The 15,961-nt window shown below is 42.7% G+C and overlaps 1 protein-coding gene across 1 annotated transcript in view; it reads left to right on the top strand.

Annotated features, from left to right (window-relative positions):
* The window catches only part of LOC137885449 (sphingosine kinase 1-like), a 32,688-nt gene extending 17,356 nt beyond the window's left edge, over positions 1–15,332 (top strand). Inside the window, exons 3-5 of the mRNA XM_068727736.1 lie at positions 6,542–6,636; positions 6,897–7,012; positions 12,388–15,332. Of these exons, the coding sequence (XP_068583837.1) occupies positions 6,542–6,636; positions 6,897–7,012; positions 12,388–13,270 (1,094 nt within the window). The 3' untranslated portion in view covers positions 13,271–15,332. The remainder of the gene's footprint in view (positions 1–6,541; positions 6,637–6,896; positions 7,013–12,387) is intronic.
* The last annotated feature ends 629 nt before the right edge of the window (positions 15,333–15,961 follow it).

Here is a 15,961-nt window from a genome sequence, read left to right on the forward strand (position 1 = left end):
AAAAAAAATCAGAAAGTGACTTGTTTTAACCCTTTACTTTTACATGGAGCTACAACAAATAATGCCATTCAGATGTGATTTATTTAAATAAACAGAAGTGGAAGAAGTATTCAGTTCCTTTACACAAGTAAAATAATCAACACCATACTTTATGACCCCTCAGTGTTACTGTATATTATTGGATTAATATTACTGATCCATTAACATGTAAGCATTGTAATGTTCTCGCAGGTTAAGGTAATCAATCAATCAATCAATAAAAAAAATGCATCATGTGTAGTAAATTGATCCAATGTTTGAAATCTTAATATGCAGAGTAACTGTTGCTTTGAAACCAAAAAATTAAAAAGTACAATATTGCCCTCTGAAATACAGCTGAGTAGAAGTATAAAGTATGCAATGGCTAACGCTACATTCCTAGTGTAGCTCGTAAACAGCCAGACATGCTAACATTAGCAGCTCACTTTAGAGCAGACAGACACACGGTTTAATCCATTCCTCACATTTTTAAAAAGCTTTAAACACAAAACAACCCCCTTAAGTCTTTGGATAATAGGCCTATCTTTCAGACTGGGACCTCATGTAAGATCATTTGCTCAGCTATTATTTGACAATCGTTGTTTTGGGGAAGCTTATAGTGATTAACTGGAACAAACCTAATTTGACCAATGGAAAAACACGTGTTTTATGATAATAATAGCATTCGCTTAACAGCATGTCTATCTGTTCTTGTGTATCATTGCCTGCGGCTGGTAGTCTCTTGTATGTCGATGCTAACAAAAGTAGACGGACTCATTATGGGATCCTTGGCTGTGTAGCAGCTGTGGGCACTGCCAGGGGTGGAGGACAGTTGAAGGATGACTGCACTGCTGTGGTAGTGAGAGAGAGAGAGAGAGAGAGAGAGAGAGAGAGAGAGAGAGTGTTTGTTATAGTGAGCCTCTGTGTCTATGTGGTAGTAAAGACGGCACACTGATTTCTCTCAGGCGGTCTCCCTCGCTGCTCGGGCATCCTGAGATATCTGTCACACACTATTAATTAAACGACAGCAACACACTCGTATTCCTCTCGTGCTCGGACTCATCTGCTCAATACGAATTACAAATATTTACCAAAGGAGACAGATATCGCCTCGAACAACCTCTCTGTGCTGCTCCTTTTGTTCTGTCTTTATTTCTTTTATTTATGTTCTTAAAGAACATCATGGCTCATTTAACAAGGTGTACTGTGGTGCAGCTCATGTTGGCCCATGTGAGGATGTGAAAACAACTATTGTATGAACAAGGAGGACAGCGAGCTTGGAAAAAGATCCTACAAAATAAGGAAATGTGTTTGCATCCTAGGAAATGTAGGACGCAGCGAAAATAGAGAGGCACAAATTTCACTTTCCCTTTCTGTGACGTTTTGACTTTTCTGTGAAAGTCTTCTTTTGTTCATCCGACTGGAAACAGGCAGAAAAGATGGATCTAAATAGTCTGAACTGGCCTGCCCCATGTTTAGACTAATGTACCGTATCTGTCTATTCTCATGTGTAACTTTAGTAAATCCCTTGTGGATTTTTTAGAGCCATCACTGTAGACAAGTCTCTCCACCATGACTCTGTGACTCAAACGTGATCATTTCCAGGATTATCCTCGTTTAATGTGGTTGTTACCACTTCATATAATTGCTGCTTGGTGTAAATACACTTTCTAAAGTTGAACTATATCTTGATTGTCGCTCAATTTAGGCACTTTTTTTTTTTTTTTTTCCACTGGCAGACCGCAAAAGATTTTCCCATGTTTAAACTCTTGTTAGCTGATCGTGGTTCAGGCGTGGCTGAGGAAGTGTCTTTCAGCGCCTGTACCCTTCGGTACAACCCGTTCAAGTCCCTTTGGATCTGTGATGAGGAGTGTTTCTATCACTGTCTGTCCTGTTTCACACTGGGAAAAAAATATAACCTTGTTTTGGGACAGTGGCATGAAAGTAGACCTCCTGTGGTGGTGGTTTGTGGATGCATGCATTTTATAAGATTTAAGAAGGAGCTGTTTCAGTAAACTAAATATGACTGTTTTTGTGAGTTGGGGGATGCTGTTAACCAAGAATTTTGACTTTGCAAACATGACATATACAGCCTGTCTATTTAATGGCTTCTGATGTTCACCTGCATGATGTACATTCTCAGATATTTCAGCTGCAGGTGACATGCTGGCAACAAGGTCTTGTCGGGGGAAAATAGGGGCCAAACAGAAAATCTCACCCAAAAAAAAAAAATGTCATTGAAAATGTCAGAGTAAAAATGAGCACCTGAGGCACTCCCTGGTGTGTCTGTGTGTGTGTGTGTGTGTGTATGTAAGAGAGCGCGACGCTGGAAACTAGAATGTGTGTGTGTGCTGTGCACTTCTCTGTGTTGCTACTCCCTCAGGCACCTCCTGGCAGCCGACCGACCTGTCGTAGTGTTTACACTGATTCGTGGTGAAACAACACCCACGTTGAAAAGGCGATGGTTTTTTAACTGTCACCACCCGCTGTCATTTAGTGCTGCAGTTATTAGACTGTGCTGTTTGAAGGGAGCCACAGTTAGGATGTGTGTGACAGCAGGGAGGAGATTAATCTGGAGCTGCAGACGTTTAGTGGGATGATACAAGGTTAGCATGAGGACAGAACTTCCTATTACCATCATCGAATAAATGATAATGTTGCTCCGTATCTGCTCGATGTGTCAATAAGTAGTCGTTTGCTAAAAAAAAAAATCAGTCACTGCAAGTTTAAACAATATACACATGCTCACATTAGAATAGTTATTATCTCCGCCAGGAAATTATGTGATCGCTCACGAGTGTGCATGCGTCCGTGAGTGAGTGAGCATATCTGTGTCTGTCCATGGCAAATCTGGCATTCTGCTGCAGCAAACTGCTTAATATTTTGGGTGGCCAACACTTAGTGCTCAAAGACTTCTCGTGGTTGCAGTGACTCACACTTTCTCAAAACGCCTTTAATTGCCTGTTTTATACTGCCTCCCTACAATCCCTACGCTTAACTGGCCCCGGGCTGCTGGGGGCCACTAGTGATAACACAGCTGAGTTGAACCCCAGCTGCTACTCTGAGACACAGTGGGGGGGGGGGGAACCATAGACTGTATGTCTATGGGGGAAACAGTTTGCTCACTTATATTGTTGTGTACGGTGTGTTAACACCTAATGGAACTACAAACAGCTGACTGCATTGCCACCGCTCAGCTGCTGCTCTGCAGCCAGAGACACAGTTATTCCGTGCATTTTTATTAGGCATCAACCTCACATTTACGAGGGCATTGTCAAAAAAATGACTTGAAGCCTTGACTGCAGAGTAAGAGAGGAGGGCTGCAGCTAACAATGTGATTTATTGATTCATTGCTTGCTCTATGAATGAACATAAATCATGAATCCATTAAACTGTCAAATCAGCCGTCAATTAATGATCTTTTGATCAACTAATCAATTAATGTTTTTAGTTTTAGAATGTTCAACACAAGATGACAACATGAACATTATCCATATAGTAACCTCCTCGTGAGAGAACTTTGTGTGAAATCAGAAAATGTCAGTGTTGGTCAGAGAGGACGCTCCCTCGTGGTTGTGATTTTTAATCCTCCAAGTATACAACCAAGCTGCGTGCAAATGCTCAGATATTTCTACATGCTGGAAAGAAGTACCATCATCCCAACAATGAAGTGCAGTTTTCCTTCTCCCCACAGGAGCTTACTCATCTTTGTATCCTTCTCAAACGTGCCTCACTGTGCCTGTCCAGGCTGTGACCAGAGGCCAGCAGAGATCTGCATGACTGTAATCAGTTAGTCACAATCCACTGCCTCTCCCCGCAAAGAGAAACTCTAGCGCACTCCTCTCCTCTTCTTACCTCTGCAACATTACCATGAAAAACCATCACACGCACTGCATGACTTATCTGCGTCCCCGATATGTGTTTTCTCCTCACTGCGTCGTTTTGCCATTATCAATCTGTCTGATGAGGGTAGTAGGTAGTGCATACTAAAGCGGCTCTCAGCTCTCCTCCCACCACACTGCAGTGTCACTGCTCTACAACTTTGGGCCCTTCAATCCCTCTTAGTTTACAGCCTCTGCATAGAAAAGGAAATGTGATGTGACTGGACTGATAAGGAGGAATTGATTCCTTTATTCTGCAGAGTTTAGGAGAAGAGAAGGGAAGAAGAGAGGTCGAGAAATCAGATCCCTCTCCAGAGGACTGTGTGTGTGTGTGTGTGTGTGTGTGTGTGTGGGATAAGTTAGCTGTTCTTCTATTGGGTGAAGACATTTACACAATGGCAGCATTAAAGGGAAGAACAAGGAAGTTACACGGAAGACACTCAAAAGAGGACAACTTACTTTCAGGTCCCTGAAAAGTCTGGATGATTTTTGGGGCTTTTAAAGATGTAGAACCTTTCAAAAGTAATTTATTTAAATACAAAGTAAAATATCATGATATCATTGACTGCTTGATATTTATTTGTGGTGTATTTTGTTGTGTTTTTTTTTCCCTCCAGGATACAGTCCAGTGTTTCTCCATGTCGGTTATTGTAGCTGCCTCAACCAACATGGCTAATACTACACTGTGTATTGATTTGTAACTTACTGTAGCTAATAGCTTCCTTAGGGCAGATCTGCTGTGTCTTTCTGTCTAGGTTTGCATTATTAACTGTTGCTATAGCTGGATTGATAAGGAGCACGGCTTGTCGTCCTGCTTTGTGACAGTCCGGCTGTCCATCAGGAACTTGCTAGTCTAAAAAATTTTGTTGCTCAACCTTTAACAAATTCCATGTCCGAAAACCAGACGTTGTAGCTTGTCAAAAATATCGGCAGCAGAACTATTTGTTCAACTTGGCTACAAACAGATCGTGATTCCAGCACCGGGTTGCCATTGGACGAAAATAAAAGTCATACATACTGCATGAAAAACAACTCTGCCGGCTGTTTTCTGCTGTCAGTACAGCAAAGAGCAAGAGGACCTTTTACTGAGTTGTCTTTGCTGAGATAAGCCACCTTTTATTTGGGGACTGGTAATATTTTCCACTTGCAGCAGCTTTACAGACAATAATCCATTCCTTTATGGTCCTTTTTCTCATTCTCACAGAGGCTGTGGTGACAGCTGTGTCGATATAAATCTGTTTTTACGACAACAACAAAAAGCACCCAGCTGTGCACGTCAAGTATGCTGCGTCTGCATATGATGAAGAATAATATCAATATTCCATCATAGATAAGAATGAAGGCTGTTTTGAGAAAATGTAGAAGAATGATGTGAAAGAGTTGAGAGTCGGAAGGGAAAAAGCTTCCAGTGTTGCTGAGCCTCAGCAGGTGGAGGAGACGAGAGGGTTGTGACTGAAGTTGTGACAGTCCGCTGCGCTTCACCGACGTTGTTCACACCTCACAGCCCACCGTCTGCCCTTTCACCTGCAGACGGAGGACAGGGAGACAGAGACGGACAGATGCGTCCCCCCACACACATGGAGACGGACAGCGATATTAAAATACCAGATTCGACTGAACCTCACATGCAGTTAAAAAGGCTTATCAGTTGCTCTGTAGCCTTTAGAAACGCCAGGTTAGCAGAAGTCAGATCGTTATCAAACGCTGTCTAATCCCACCACCTCCACAGATCAGTCAACAAACAGACATCCTTGGGAAGGTGTCTCTACAGTGACTTTGGTGACACGTTATTTTACGGGTTATTTCCTAATCATTTCTGAGCAAGGTTCCTGGAAGAACCTGTGTTTAACGGGTAAATGTCTTTCCTTGAAACCAAAGTAAATACTCCTTCATCGTTCCTACATGACTGGATTCTTTGTTCCTACACTAGATTGGTTGAGTTGCATGCTCCCCTGTAGACAGTTTGTTTTGCGTGTTCAGCTGGTCTGCTTTCCACTGAGTGGAAGACTCTCTAGGATATACAAGCAATTAATTGGGATTAATTAATTGAAAGTGAACTAATTAAAGACTGTCTCTATAATTAGTACCAAAGCATGTTTTTTCCTGGAAACTTATAGGAAATTACAGAGCCGTAATGTGAAGCATTGTTGTAATGACTCCCAAATAATAAATAATGTTGAGGAAATGATCTGCACTTTCAATAAGCTATGTTTAATATGTCTGGTTTTATAGTCCCTGTGCACACTGATTGCCGTCCGCTTTAAGAGGACGCCGTGTCACCAAAGCCCTGCTTCATCAGATCATTGAGCTCCAGGTTAATTTGACAGAGTGCTCCTGGGTAATTTAGTTGTTCCGAACTAATTGGCAGCGTGGTAGGCGCTTCATTTAAGACCATATATCAGCTTTCACTCCCACGGTGACACTTGATTTGGCAATTGGGACAAGGACTCGAGATTCTAATCTTTCATCTCATTCTTGCCTTATTCATTCCTTGAAGCTGACAGGGCAACGCTTTCTTTTACTTTCTTATATAGAAAAGACAGGCCTGGATGAAAACACACTTTATATTAATGTGTGTGTGTGTGTGTGTGTGTGTGTGTGTGTGTGTGTGTGTGTGTGTGTGTGTGTGTTGATGTTTGCAGAGCGGCAGAACCACGCCCGAGAGCTGGTGAAGGAGGCCGACCTGTCACAGTGGGACGCCTTAGTCATCATGTCTGGAGATGGACTTCTGTTTGAGGTAAAGAGAGACGCGCACACGTTCACTACATTCATATGCTCTCACACACTGTGGGGCTCTACAGCAGTACATCAACACTCTTCTTCAAAGGTTTAACACAAGCAGCGGTTCACGAACTTTGAAAAAAAATGTTTTTTTAAAAAAGATATAAGGAATATAAGCATTGATGTTTGATACACAGCCATTTGTGCTAGAAATCACTGACTGCTCAGTGTCTATTTCTTTCTGTCCGCCTGATCAAAGTCTTCTGCGTTTGTCAGGTGATAAATGGTCTGCTGGAGAGACCAGACTGGGAGGAGGCCGTCCGGACCCCGCTGGGTATCCTACCTGGTGGATCAGGCAACGCATTGGCTGCATCCGTGCATCACTACTCTGGGTGAGCCACATGAAGAACCCTGAACAAAACCACTAATGTACTGTGGAAATACTTTGCCGCACAGTGGTTATGATATTGTCTCTCTCATAGACACACACAAACACACACACACACACACACACACACACACACACACACACCACAAAGGATTTACTGTAGTAGAGCGTCAATGATTAATTGATAAGTCCATCAACAGATTGTTAATCGGTATTTGGATAATCAAATAATTGTTTAAGTCATTTTTCAAGCAAAAATGTCAAACATTTGCTGGTTCCAGCTCCCTACATTTTAGGATCATTTTTGTCATACATGATAGTAAATTTGAATATTTTGGACTGTTGTTTGACTAAACAAGACTTTTGACATTATATAAACTAAATGATTAATCAGTTAAACAACAAAATAAATGGCAGATTAATCAACAACGGAAATAATGAGTAGTTGCAGCTCTTACAATAAAAATATTAAAAGTGTTGAAGCTTTGGGAATATCGCCATATTGTCATGACTAACCCACAACTCAGAGCTCCACAGAAACCAGTCTAACCAGTGAGGTGGCATATTTGGGCCACATCATAGCAGGTGCAGTGCTGCGTTTCATTTGCATGCGTACGCATAGAACGAATATACAGCATGCAAATAAATCCAGTTTGAATCAGATTATGCAATGGGAAGTGTTTCCGAACAAACAACGTGATCGGTGCTCCACAGATATATCAGCTTATCCCCCCCTCAGGCAGAGCTACCTCTGGACCAGACGCAGGAAACTAATGCGGCCGTCAATAAAAGTAGTTCTGTCCATTTTTACTCTCTGAGCAGAATGCTCAGTTGAAGCTCTGAAGACGAGGACATGCTGAAGTCTGGTACACTTCACTGGAGCTTATGCAGTAGTACGGAGGGTGCACAGCATCTCAACTGTATATAGATCGAATAACAGGTATTTGTGTTATGCAGTTACTAAGATATATAACGATGAAAACAATGAGCTGTGGTCGTTTTTGTCCTTTTGTTTAACTGAGCTGTATGGGCCAGCCTTCTGGGGGTTTTTTTCAGTCTAAAAATGCACTCATCTCATCTATCAATTATTAATGATTTGCTAATTTGAGTGATTGTTTGGAGTTCATTCAGCCAGAACAAAGAACAGAAAGGAGAAGTTGAAGGACAGAAAGGAGGAGGAGGAGGAAATGAATCAAGGAACAAGAACGGCAACAGATCAGATTCAGAGGTGGAGAAACCTCCGCCTTGTCTGGAATCACTCGTTCACTATTACTCACTATTAGTAGTAGTTCTTCACTCTGCAGTGAGCGAAGATGACATATGAAACATTTGTATGACATTGCGTCAGCCCTTGCGTCTGCAAGACAAAAAAAACTAAACACAAAAAAGAGAGAGTAAGAGTTTTAAGAGGCAAAACCTTTATTTCTGCTGCGACATCCCTGATAGCACCACAGTTTGTGCCATGACAGTATGATGGAATATTATATTACTTTACTGTTCGGTTGTCTGTGTTTCAAACACTCCGCTCTTTCTACTCTGAAGTCACGTGGGGGAATTTAAAAACCTCACGAAATGCTTTGAGGCACTTCTTTTTTAAGCTGCTCCTACTGTTAGTAGGTCACATTGGGCTTTATCTTGCCCTTTTACTATTTTATTTATTTTCTAATCTGTCATTTTGTGTCTCCGTGTATTTGTTTGATTTTGTTTTTTGGCTGGGTAGCAACCTTTGTGCTGCAGTTTGGTTTTTTTCTCAGTGGGATTTATGAATAAATTATGGATACATTTAAAATGAAAGTCACTATAAAATGTAATTAAACGAAACACCGTACGCTGATGTTTCCGTCTTCATCAAAGAGCCACATTCATACATCACTTCTACAGCATCTGACAATCAGCTTCTCATCAAACAATGGTCTTGCAGCCAGAGCGGCAGCGACAATGAGAGGAAGGGACCAGACTCTGTATTGTTTGCTCTCCTCTCACACATCCAGAAAATCTCTCTCTCTCTCTCTCTCTCTCTCTCTCTCTCTCTCTCTGCAGCAGGCCGTCCTGCAGTGGCCCTGGCCAGAGTGTGTTTGGTATTATTCCCGGCTGAATGTAGGGTTCACTGAGGCTACGAGGATCAAATGAGTGACAGCTAGAACGTATTTGGTATTATGCAATGCTGTGAACAGGTTCGCTGAGTGAGAGTTTAATGTATACACAAACATAATGAGCACGAGGCGGAACATCATCTGAACGCTGACAGATGTGAGTGAGAGTCTCCCTCCTCTGGTGGCTCACAGATACTGCATAAACAGCTTGAGATTTAAAGGTGGGGTTTTGGACAAACGAGGAGCTTATTTAAATGTATTTTTGCCACTTTATTAGGTACACCCTCAGTAGCTGAAATGAATGCAGTCTAGTAGAACAGTCCTGCAGTAAACCAACAGTGTTGAAAGTTAAAAAAGTACTCATTCAGCTGGGACTGATATACTGTTTTATAAGGCCGTATTGCCATTTTTAGTTGCAGCCAGTTTTAAACGTATCACTACGTTGTATAGAGTCGGGCTCCCTTCAAAGGGTCACAAGATAAAGCTGAGGGGTCGTGAGAGGAATAACGAGGAAGTAAAGAGGACAAAACCAAAGAACTAATTTAGGATTCACAGATTTATATTGATGTAATCTGTGGAGATAACGGAGGAAATAATTATTTGGAGGAACTCATAGACATCTGGACCATATGATGAGGAGCCCCAGACCCTGAGGTCACAAACCACAGACGGTCAGGGATCTACCGGTTTATTATTTAACAGTGTATTTTATAAGCCTACTATATGTTTCTAGTCATTTCCCATCAGCCTCAGTTGTACATGTTAGCATCATAGAAATAGAATAATTCAATGGTTAGCATGCTAACACGCAAGGCTATAAACAAACATTACACCTGCTGACATCACCATGGTAGCATTGTCCATGTTAACATGTTAGCATTTAGCTTAAAGAGCTGCTAGTGTGGCTGTATACTCATATAAATCTTGATCAGAAAAGAGTTACGACTGCTGTCAAATAAACAGTGGAGCGTCAGTATAAAGTAGCGTAAAATGAAAACGCTGAAGTCAAGTACAAGTACCTCAAAATTGTACTAAAGTACAAATCTTTGAGTAAAAGTACTTTGTTACTTTCCAGCGCTGGTTCCCTGGTGCAGCAGGCGAGTTGTAAATCTTGTTATTTCTTGACCTTTTTACCAATGATTTCAATGATTAAACAGAAACAGAGCTGTAGGAGATGTAGATGTGACTGTTTGGATAGTCGGACTGGTGAATAAATTCAGGATGATGAATATGGAAATATCTGCAGGGCCACTGCCAGTGAACTCCACTGAGACATCCAGTCATCACTGTAATTGGCTGTGGGTGGTAACAGCAGGCAAATCTGTAAGTGTGTGTGTGTGTGTGTGTGTGTGTGTGTGTGTGTGTTTGTGTGTGTGTGTGTGTGTGTGTGTGTGTGTGTGTGTGTGTGTGTGTGTGTGTGTGTGTGTGTATGTTTGTATGTTTGTGTGTGTGTGTGTGTGTGTGTGTGTGTGTGTGTGTGTGTGTGTGTGTTATAATGACCTTCCACCTCTGTCTCAGTTCTCCCAGATGGGGTTGTCTTTGTTGTCTGACTGGCCTGTCATGTCTGAAGGCCCATAAGCTGATTCTGTCCCACCTCCAACATTTGTCGCTGAGCCTACTGGTTTACTGAACCCCCCATCTCCCCCACCCTCACCCTACTCCCGTCAAAGCTCCATGGGCCCTCTCCCTCCTCATCTACCCTCTCTGTTTTTTATGATCACACAATAAGGTCAGTTACCTCAGTATTGTATAACAGTCCTCGTACAGCTCACTCCCCAAGACACGCACGAGCCTCGACCCACTTCCTAAACCAGAAATATTAAGCGCACCTTCCTGCTCTTATTTTTGGCGTCTGCCTCTTCATTTTGAAGCTAGATTCTTAATTGTGGCTCCTTCTCGAGAACTGCTAGAGGGCTGAAATAATTTGTCGATCCATTGTTTGAGGAATTCTCTGTTTTATATTATCGTGAAATAAATTGTTTATGGGCTGTTGATTGGGACAAAATAGGTTATTTAGACACATGACCTTTGTCTACAGGACGTTATGATGATCGTTTATCGCTATTGTCTGACTTTCTGTCAAAGTCTGGAAGCTGTAAACACAACCTGTCACATTGGACAGTGCATTGGGTCGGGTAATATTGACTAAAAGTGAAGGTAGTTCTGTGGTGGCTGTTGTTTTGTTCTGGAAATCAAGCCTCACTTCACTTTGTGAGCTTCAGCAGAATTCTGCAGAATCTGGTTCTCTTTATGTTTGAACAGCGGGGACGTGCAGAAGTCGTGTGCTTGTAAACATTGTCTTACCAGAATCTCTAACTCTAACTTTTTTACAAACGAACCAAGAGGAGTAAACAAGTGGAGACACCCCAGGAGGGTAAAACATTCAACAAAAAATATCGCCATGAAACTTTCCCAGTTGATTACCTACATTAACACAACATATTTCTTTATATTAATAGTTTTCAGGGCGGTGAGTGCACGGACACGCGCATGACTTGGGCTCATTGGGCCTTTTGGTGAGATTGTTTTCTGAACTGTTGTTTCATTCGTCAGGATATAACTCTGCACCTCGTTCTTTTTCGGCACCTTAGTTTTGGGAAATATAAACAAACTTTAACTTCTTTTCTTTTTTTTTCAATTTAACCAGTTCAAGCCAAAGTGCTCACGTATCATGTCCAGACAGTTGGACACGTTTTATTCTGTGAATCGAGAGATATTGACACGTGATCATAGAATGAATGAACAAGTCTGTTCAGTGACAGCTTTTACTTGACGCTCTTTGATCAGTTGGTGTTGAAGCTTAATTTGTCAGCACTTTAAACACTTCCGCCTTTGCGCACTGCGAGTCCGTTCAAGGAGAGGCGCAAATACTTCCTTTACCTCAAATCATTGAGGATTTACTCACATGCGAGAAAAAACAAGTAATATTGAAGAATTCAAGGTAGCACACGGTGAGTAATTGATATTTTAAATGTTCATTTTAAGGGTAAAGTATTCCTTTGATAACTCACCTTATATATCACTCATATGAATAACCTTTTTTATATTTTAGCCTTTATTACAAAGAAATACATTATCTCGCTAACAAGACAGACCTGTCCAAAACAATTGCTTTTTTTGATTAAACATGTTTTAATGACTAACATGATGACAATTCAAACGCCTTTCCCATGTAATTCCTATGAGCACAGCTTCTTAACTCTGTAGTTGAGACATCAGGAGAAGGCTGATGGTCTCCAGGATGTCCAGCTCTGACTAACTCATCTCTCCTCCCTGGTTCCTCCAGAGCCTCGCTGGTGTCCACTGAGGAGCTCCTGGTCAGCTGCGGTTTCCTGCTCTGTCAAGGGCTGGTGGCCCACATGGACCTGGTCTCCATCCATCTCTCCTCCGGCCCTCGTCTCTTCTCCTTCCTGTCTCTGGCCTGGGGCTTCGTGGCCGACGTGGACATCGAAAGCGAGAAGTACCGTCACGCCGGAGCCGCCCGGTTCACCGTTGGCACGCTGGTGAGGCTGGCTTCTCTCCGCGTCTACAAGGGCAATCTGGCCTACCTGCCCGCCACCGAGGACGACCACAGCGAGGACGAGGGTTCAGGAAATAACATGACGCTGCGTTGTAACGGTCAGGCTTCCTCTTTGGCTCCGTCCTCTCAACCGTCCAGAGACTCTCCCTGCCAGAACACCTTCCACAACTCCTGCCACTCCAACAACTCCCACAAGGTGAGGAGGACGGAGAGCACGCCTCGTCGGAGCGCCTCCAAAGCCCCCGGCGGCCCTCCTGACTCCCTGCTGCCGCCTCTGGACCAGCCGCTGCCCAGCGACTGGGTGGTGGTGCAACAGGAAGACTTTGTCCTCATGCTGGCCATGTACCAGTCCCACCTGGCGGAGGACCTGATGGCAGCACCGGACGCCACCTCGGACGACGGTGTCATCCACATGTTCTACGTCAGAGCGGGGATATCGCGCGGCGCCCTGCTGAAGCTGTTCCTGGCTATGGAGAAGGGGGCACATCTGACTACTAACTGTCAACATCTGGTGCACGCTAAGGTGCGGGCGCTCAGGCTGGAGCCACTTTCACCCAAAGGGATAATCACAGTAGATGGAGAAGTGGTGGAGTACGGGCCGGTGCAAGCAGAGGTACACAGAGGCCTGGCGAGGTTAATCACTGGATGAGCAAACATCACCGCCAGCTGTCATCGCTGCTGTGAGAGGCACAATAAACACAGTTGAGCTTCTACAATCACAAATGGCCGACTGCAGGAGCAAAGCAATGAATGTAAGACTCATTCACTGTTATCTGTAACGTTACAGCTTCTCATCCGTACATGCACAGCCCACGTTTCAGTAGGAAATCATGCAATATTAAGACAAACAAGTGCTATTAATGGAGACCCAAAGTGTTCAATATGAAATGAATAGCAAGGCATTCTGAAATGAATAATCATATGCATCAATGCAGACAAGATAAATAATGCAACCATGAAATTGTAATTAATACTTCAATACTTCAAATTGTTTTTTCATCTAGCTTTTTTTCACAATACTTTTTAACAGCCTTTTAAAAAAAGCATATTATACTGCAGAAATAAAGTGAAAATGACCAGCAATAAATGCTTATTGTAAAAAAAAAAAAACAGAATACAATTTTCACAATAATGCACTGAGGTTTAAAAATGTATTGAAGAGTTTCACTGTTTCATGCCTTTATTTATTCAATATCAAACACTTTGGGGCCGGTGGAGCTTTCTGCAGACGTGTCGGCCATTAAACACAAACCGACACACGTTTCATCATCTCATGATGGAGTGTTTAGAAGTAAAGCTGCCCCCATCTTCAGCCCCCTCGTCTTGTTTATCGCTGCACGGAGAGGATTTCCTCTCTGTGCTGAAGCTGATGTACCAACATGAATCATGGGGCAGGGTGGGTTATTTATGCCTTCATGGCTCCTCTGCAGTACTTTGGAGACACTGTGTGTGTGTGTGTGTGTGTGTGTGTGTGTGTGTGTGTGTGTGTGTGTGTGTGTGTGTGTGTGATGCAGTAAATGTGGGGAAGTGATCAAGGAGTCGTCGTTACCCCCGTTTTAACTGAGGTGCTCGTTTATTGAACACCGAGAGCCTCAAACACTTAATTAAGGTCACAAAGCATAAAAAAACAGTAAATATAACTATTGATATTTCATTTGAAGAGAGAATATGTTCCTAATATTAAACGATCACAGTAACATCATAGCCTGTAAGGAAATACATGTACAATGATATTTCCATCCTTCATGAAGTCCTGGTGGTGGAGTCATTGGTAGTTCTCACATCGTCTTGAATAATGACTCATTTCTCTCCTTCTAGTCTCAGAACGTGGGAGTTTTTTCATTTGCATCTTTTTTTTTCAACAATTTTGAGAAATTGCTTTTTATTTTACGAGGTTTTGAAACATTTGTTGAGATTTTTTTGCGTCCATACAAAATCAATGGGGTTTTGTTTGTTGCGCTCAAAGTCAACAGACGTCGCCGTCAGAAGTTTACATCGGGATTATTTCTTCAACACAGAGACGTTCCTGTGAATGGTTTTCACAGTGAGGTCTGAGAATTGTCCAAAGTAACCAGGACATTAAAGCTTTGCTCAAATAAAACCAAAACGATCTGCATGACTAGATCCCACTAGAGCTCAAAGAGAACATACTGGGGTTTCTTTACTTGTAATAAATTCCAGAAATACTTCCTGGACCGAGCTGAACATCACGGACCGATGATAACAGGGTCGAAGTGTTCAGTGTCTCCTGCAGCGCTCTGGTTCTGGACGGGTGATTGATGCGTTTTAGTGCCTCAGTTCTCTCCAAGACTGCATCCTCCATCCCAACACACCACTCCTCCTCTTCCTCCTCTGCTTTCATCCATTCATCTGCTGCTTTAAGCACTGCAGTCCCAAGCTCCACACACACACACACACACACACACACACACACACACACACACACACACACACAAAAACCCTATGGGAGATTTACTAATCATCATCACCTAAGTGTCCTTACCATTGAGCTTCAAGGAAATGATGACAGAGGCTTCAGGCAGTAAAGTCAGATTTATAAATATGTTTTTCATTGTGATCCAAATCTCTTCAGAGGTACGTTTCAATCATTTTACAAAAAAATCTGATTTTCTTTGTCTGAGTGGAAGTGAGATGGACTCTTGAGTTAAACAAGGGCTTTGGGGGGATCAAGCTGGTTGAAACAGCACATTGGTGAGCGTAGGGAGGAGGGGGAGGAAGAGGAGGAGAGGGGTGGGGGGGGGGGGGGGGGGTGGATATCGACTTGTTAAATGCTGCATGAGGTAGGCGGCGTTGTGTTCCGGACAGGGCGCCCTTATTCCTCCTGCTCACCGCAAGAAATCATTTGGGAGCATTAGCAAACTGTCTTGACGCCGAGAGAAAGAGAGGAGGACGTGTTTCAGTTCATTTCACCCCGAGGCGCACACACACACACACACACACACACACACACACACACACACACACACACACACACACAGTGATGGTAAAACACTGGCCTCAACATGATCAAACCATTTTACCGACTCGTCATTTTAAACACAAAATAAGAATTCCATGTTTGTTGTTCTACGTTTGACACTGTAAAGACTTGACTTGCGAAGGACCAAAATGAATTTACTCTAGAGAGATATTCTTCTACACATGTTTTTGCACAATGTAAATTTGTTGCCAACGCTGTTTTTGAAGCCTTCATGAGACGTCGAGGTTGATTTTCTGTCCTTTAGCTGTTTTAAATTCTGTTTACTCATGAAGGACTTTGGAACAGGAACCCATCTGACGAGCTTTAAGCACTCACAGTGGAAACGGGACTTGAAGACGC

This window comes from Cebidichthys violaceus, unplaced genomic scaffold (assembly GCF_023349555.1).
Source record: "Cebidichthys violaceus isolate CVI_PGR_0920_01 unplaced genomic scaffold, fCebVio1.0.p SCAF_4, whole genome shotgun sequence".
In the NCBI taxonomy this organism is placed as follows: domain Eukaryota; kingdom Metazoa; phylum Chordata; class Actinopteri; order Perciformes; family Stichaeidae; genus Cebidichthys; species Cebidichthys violaceus.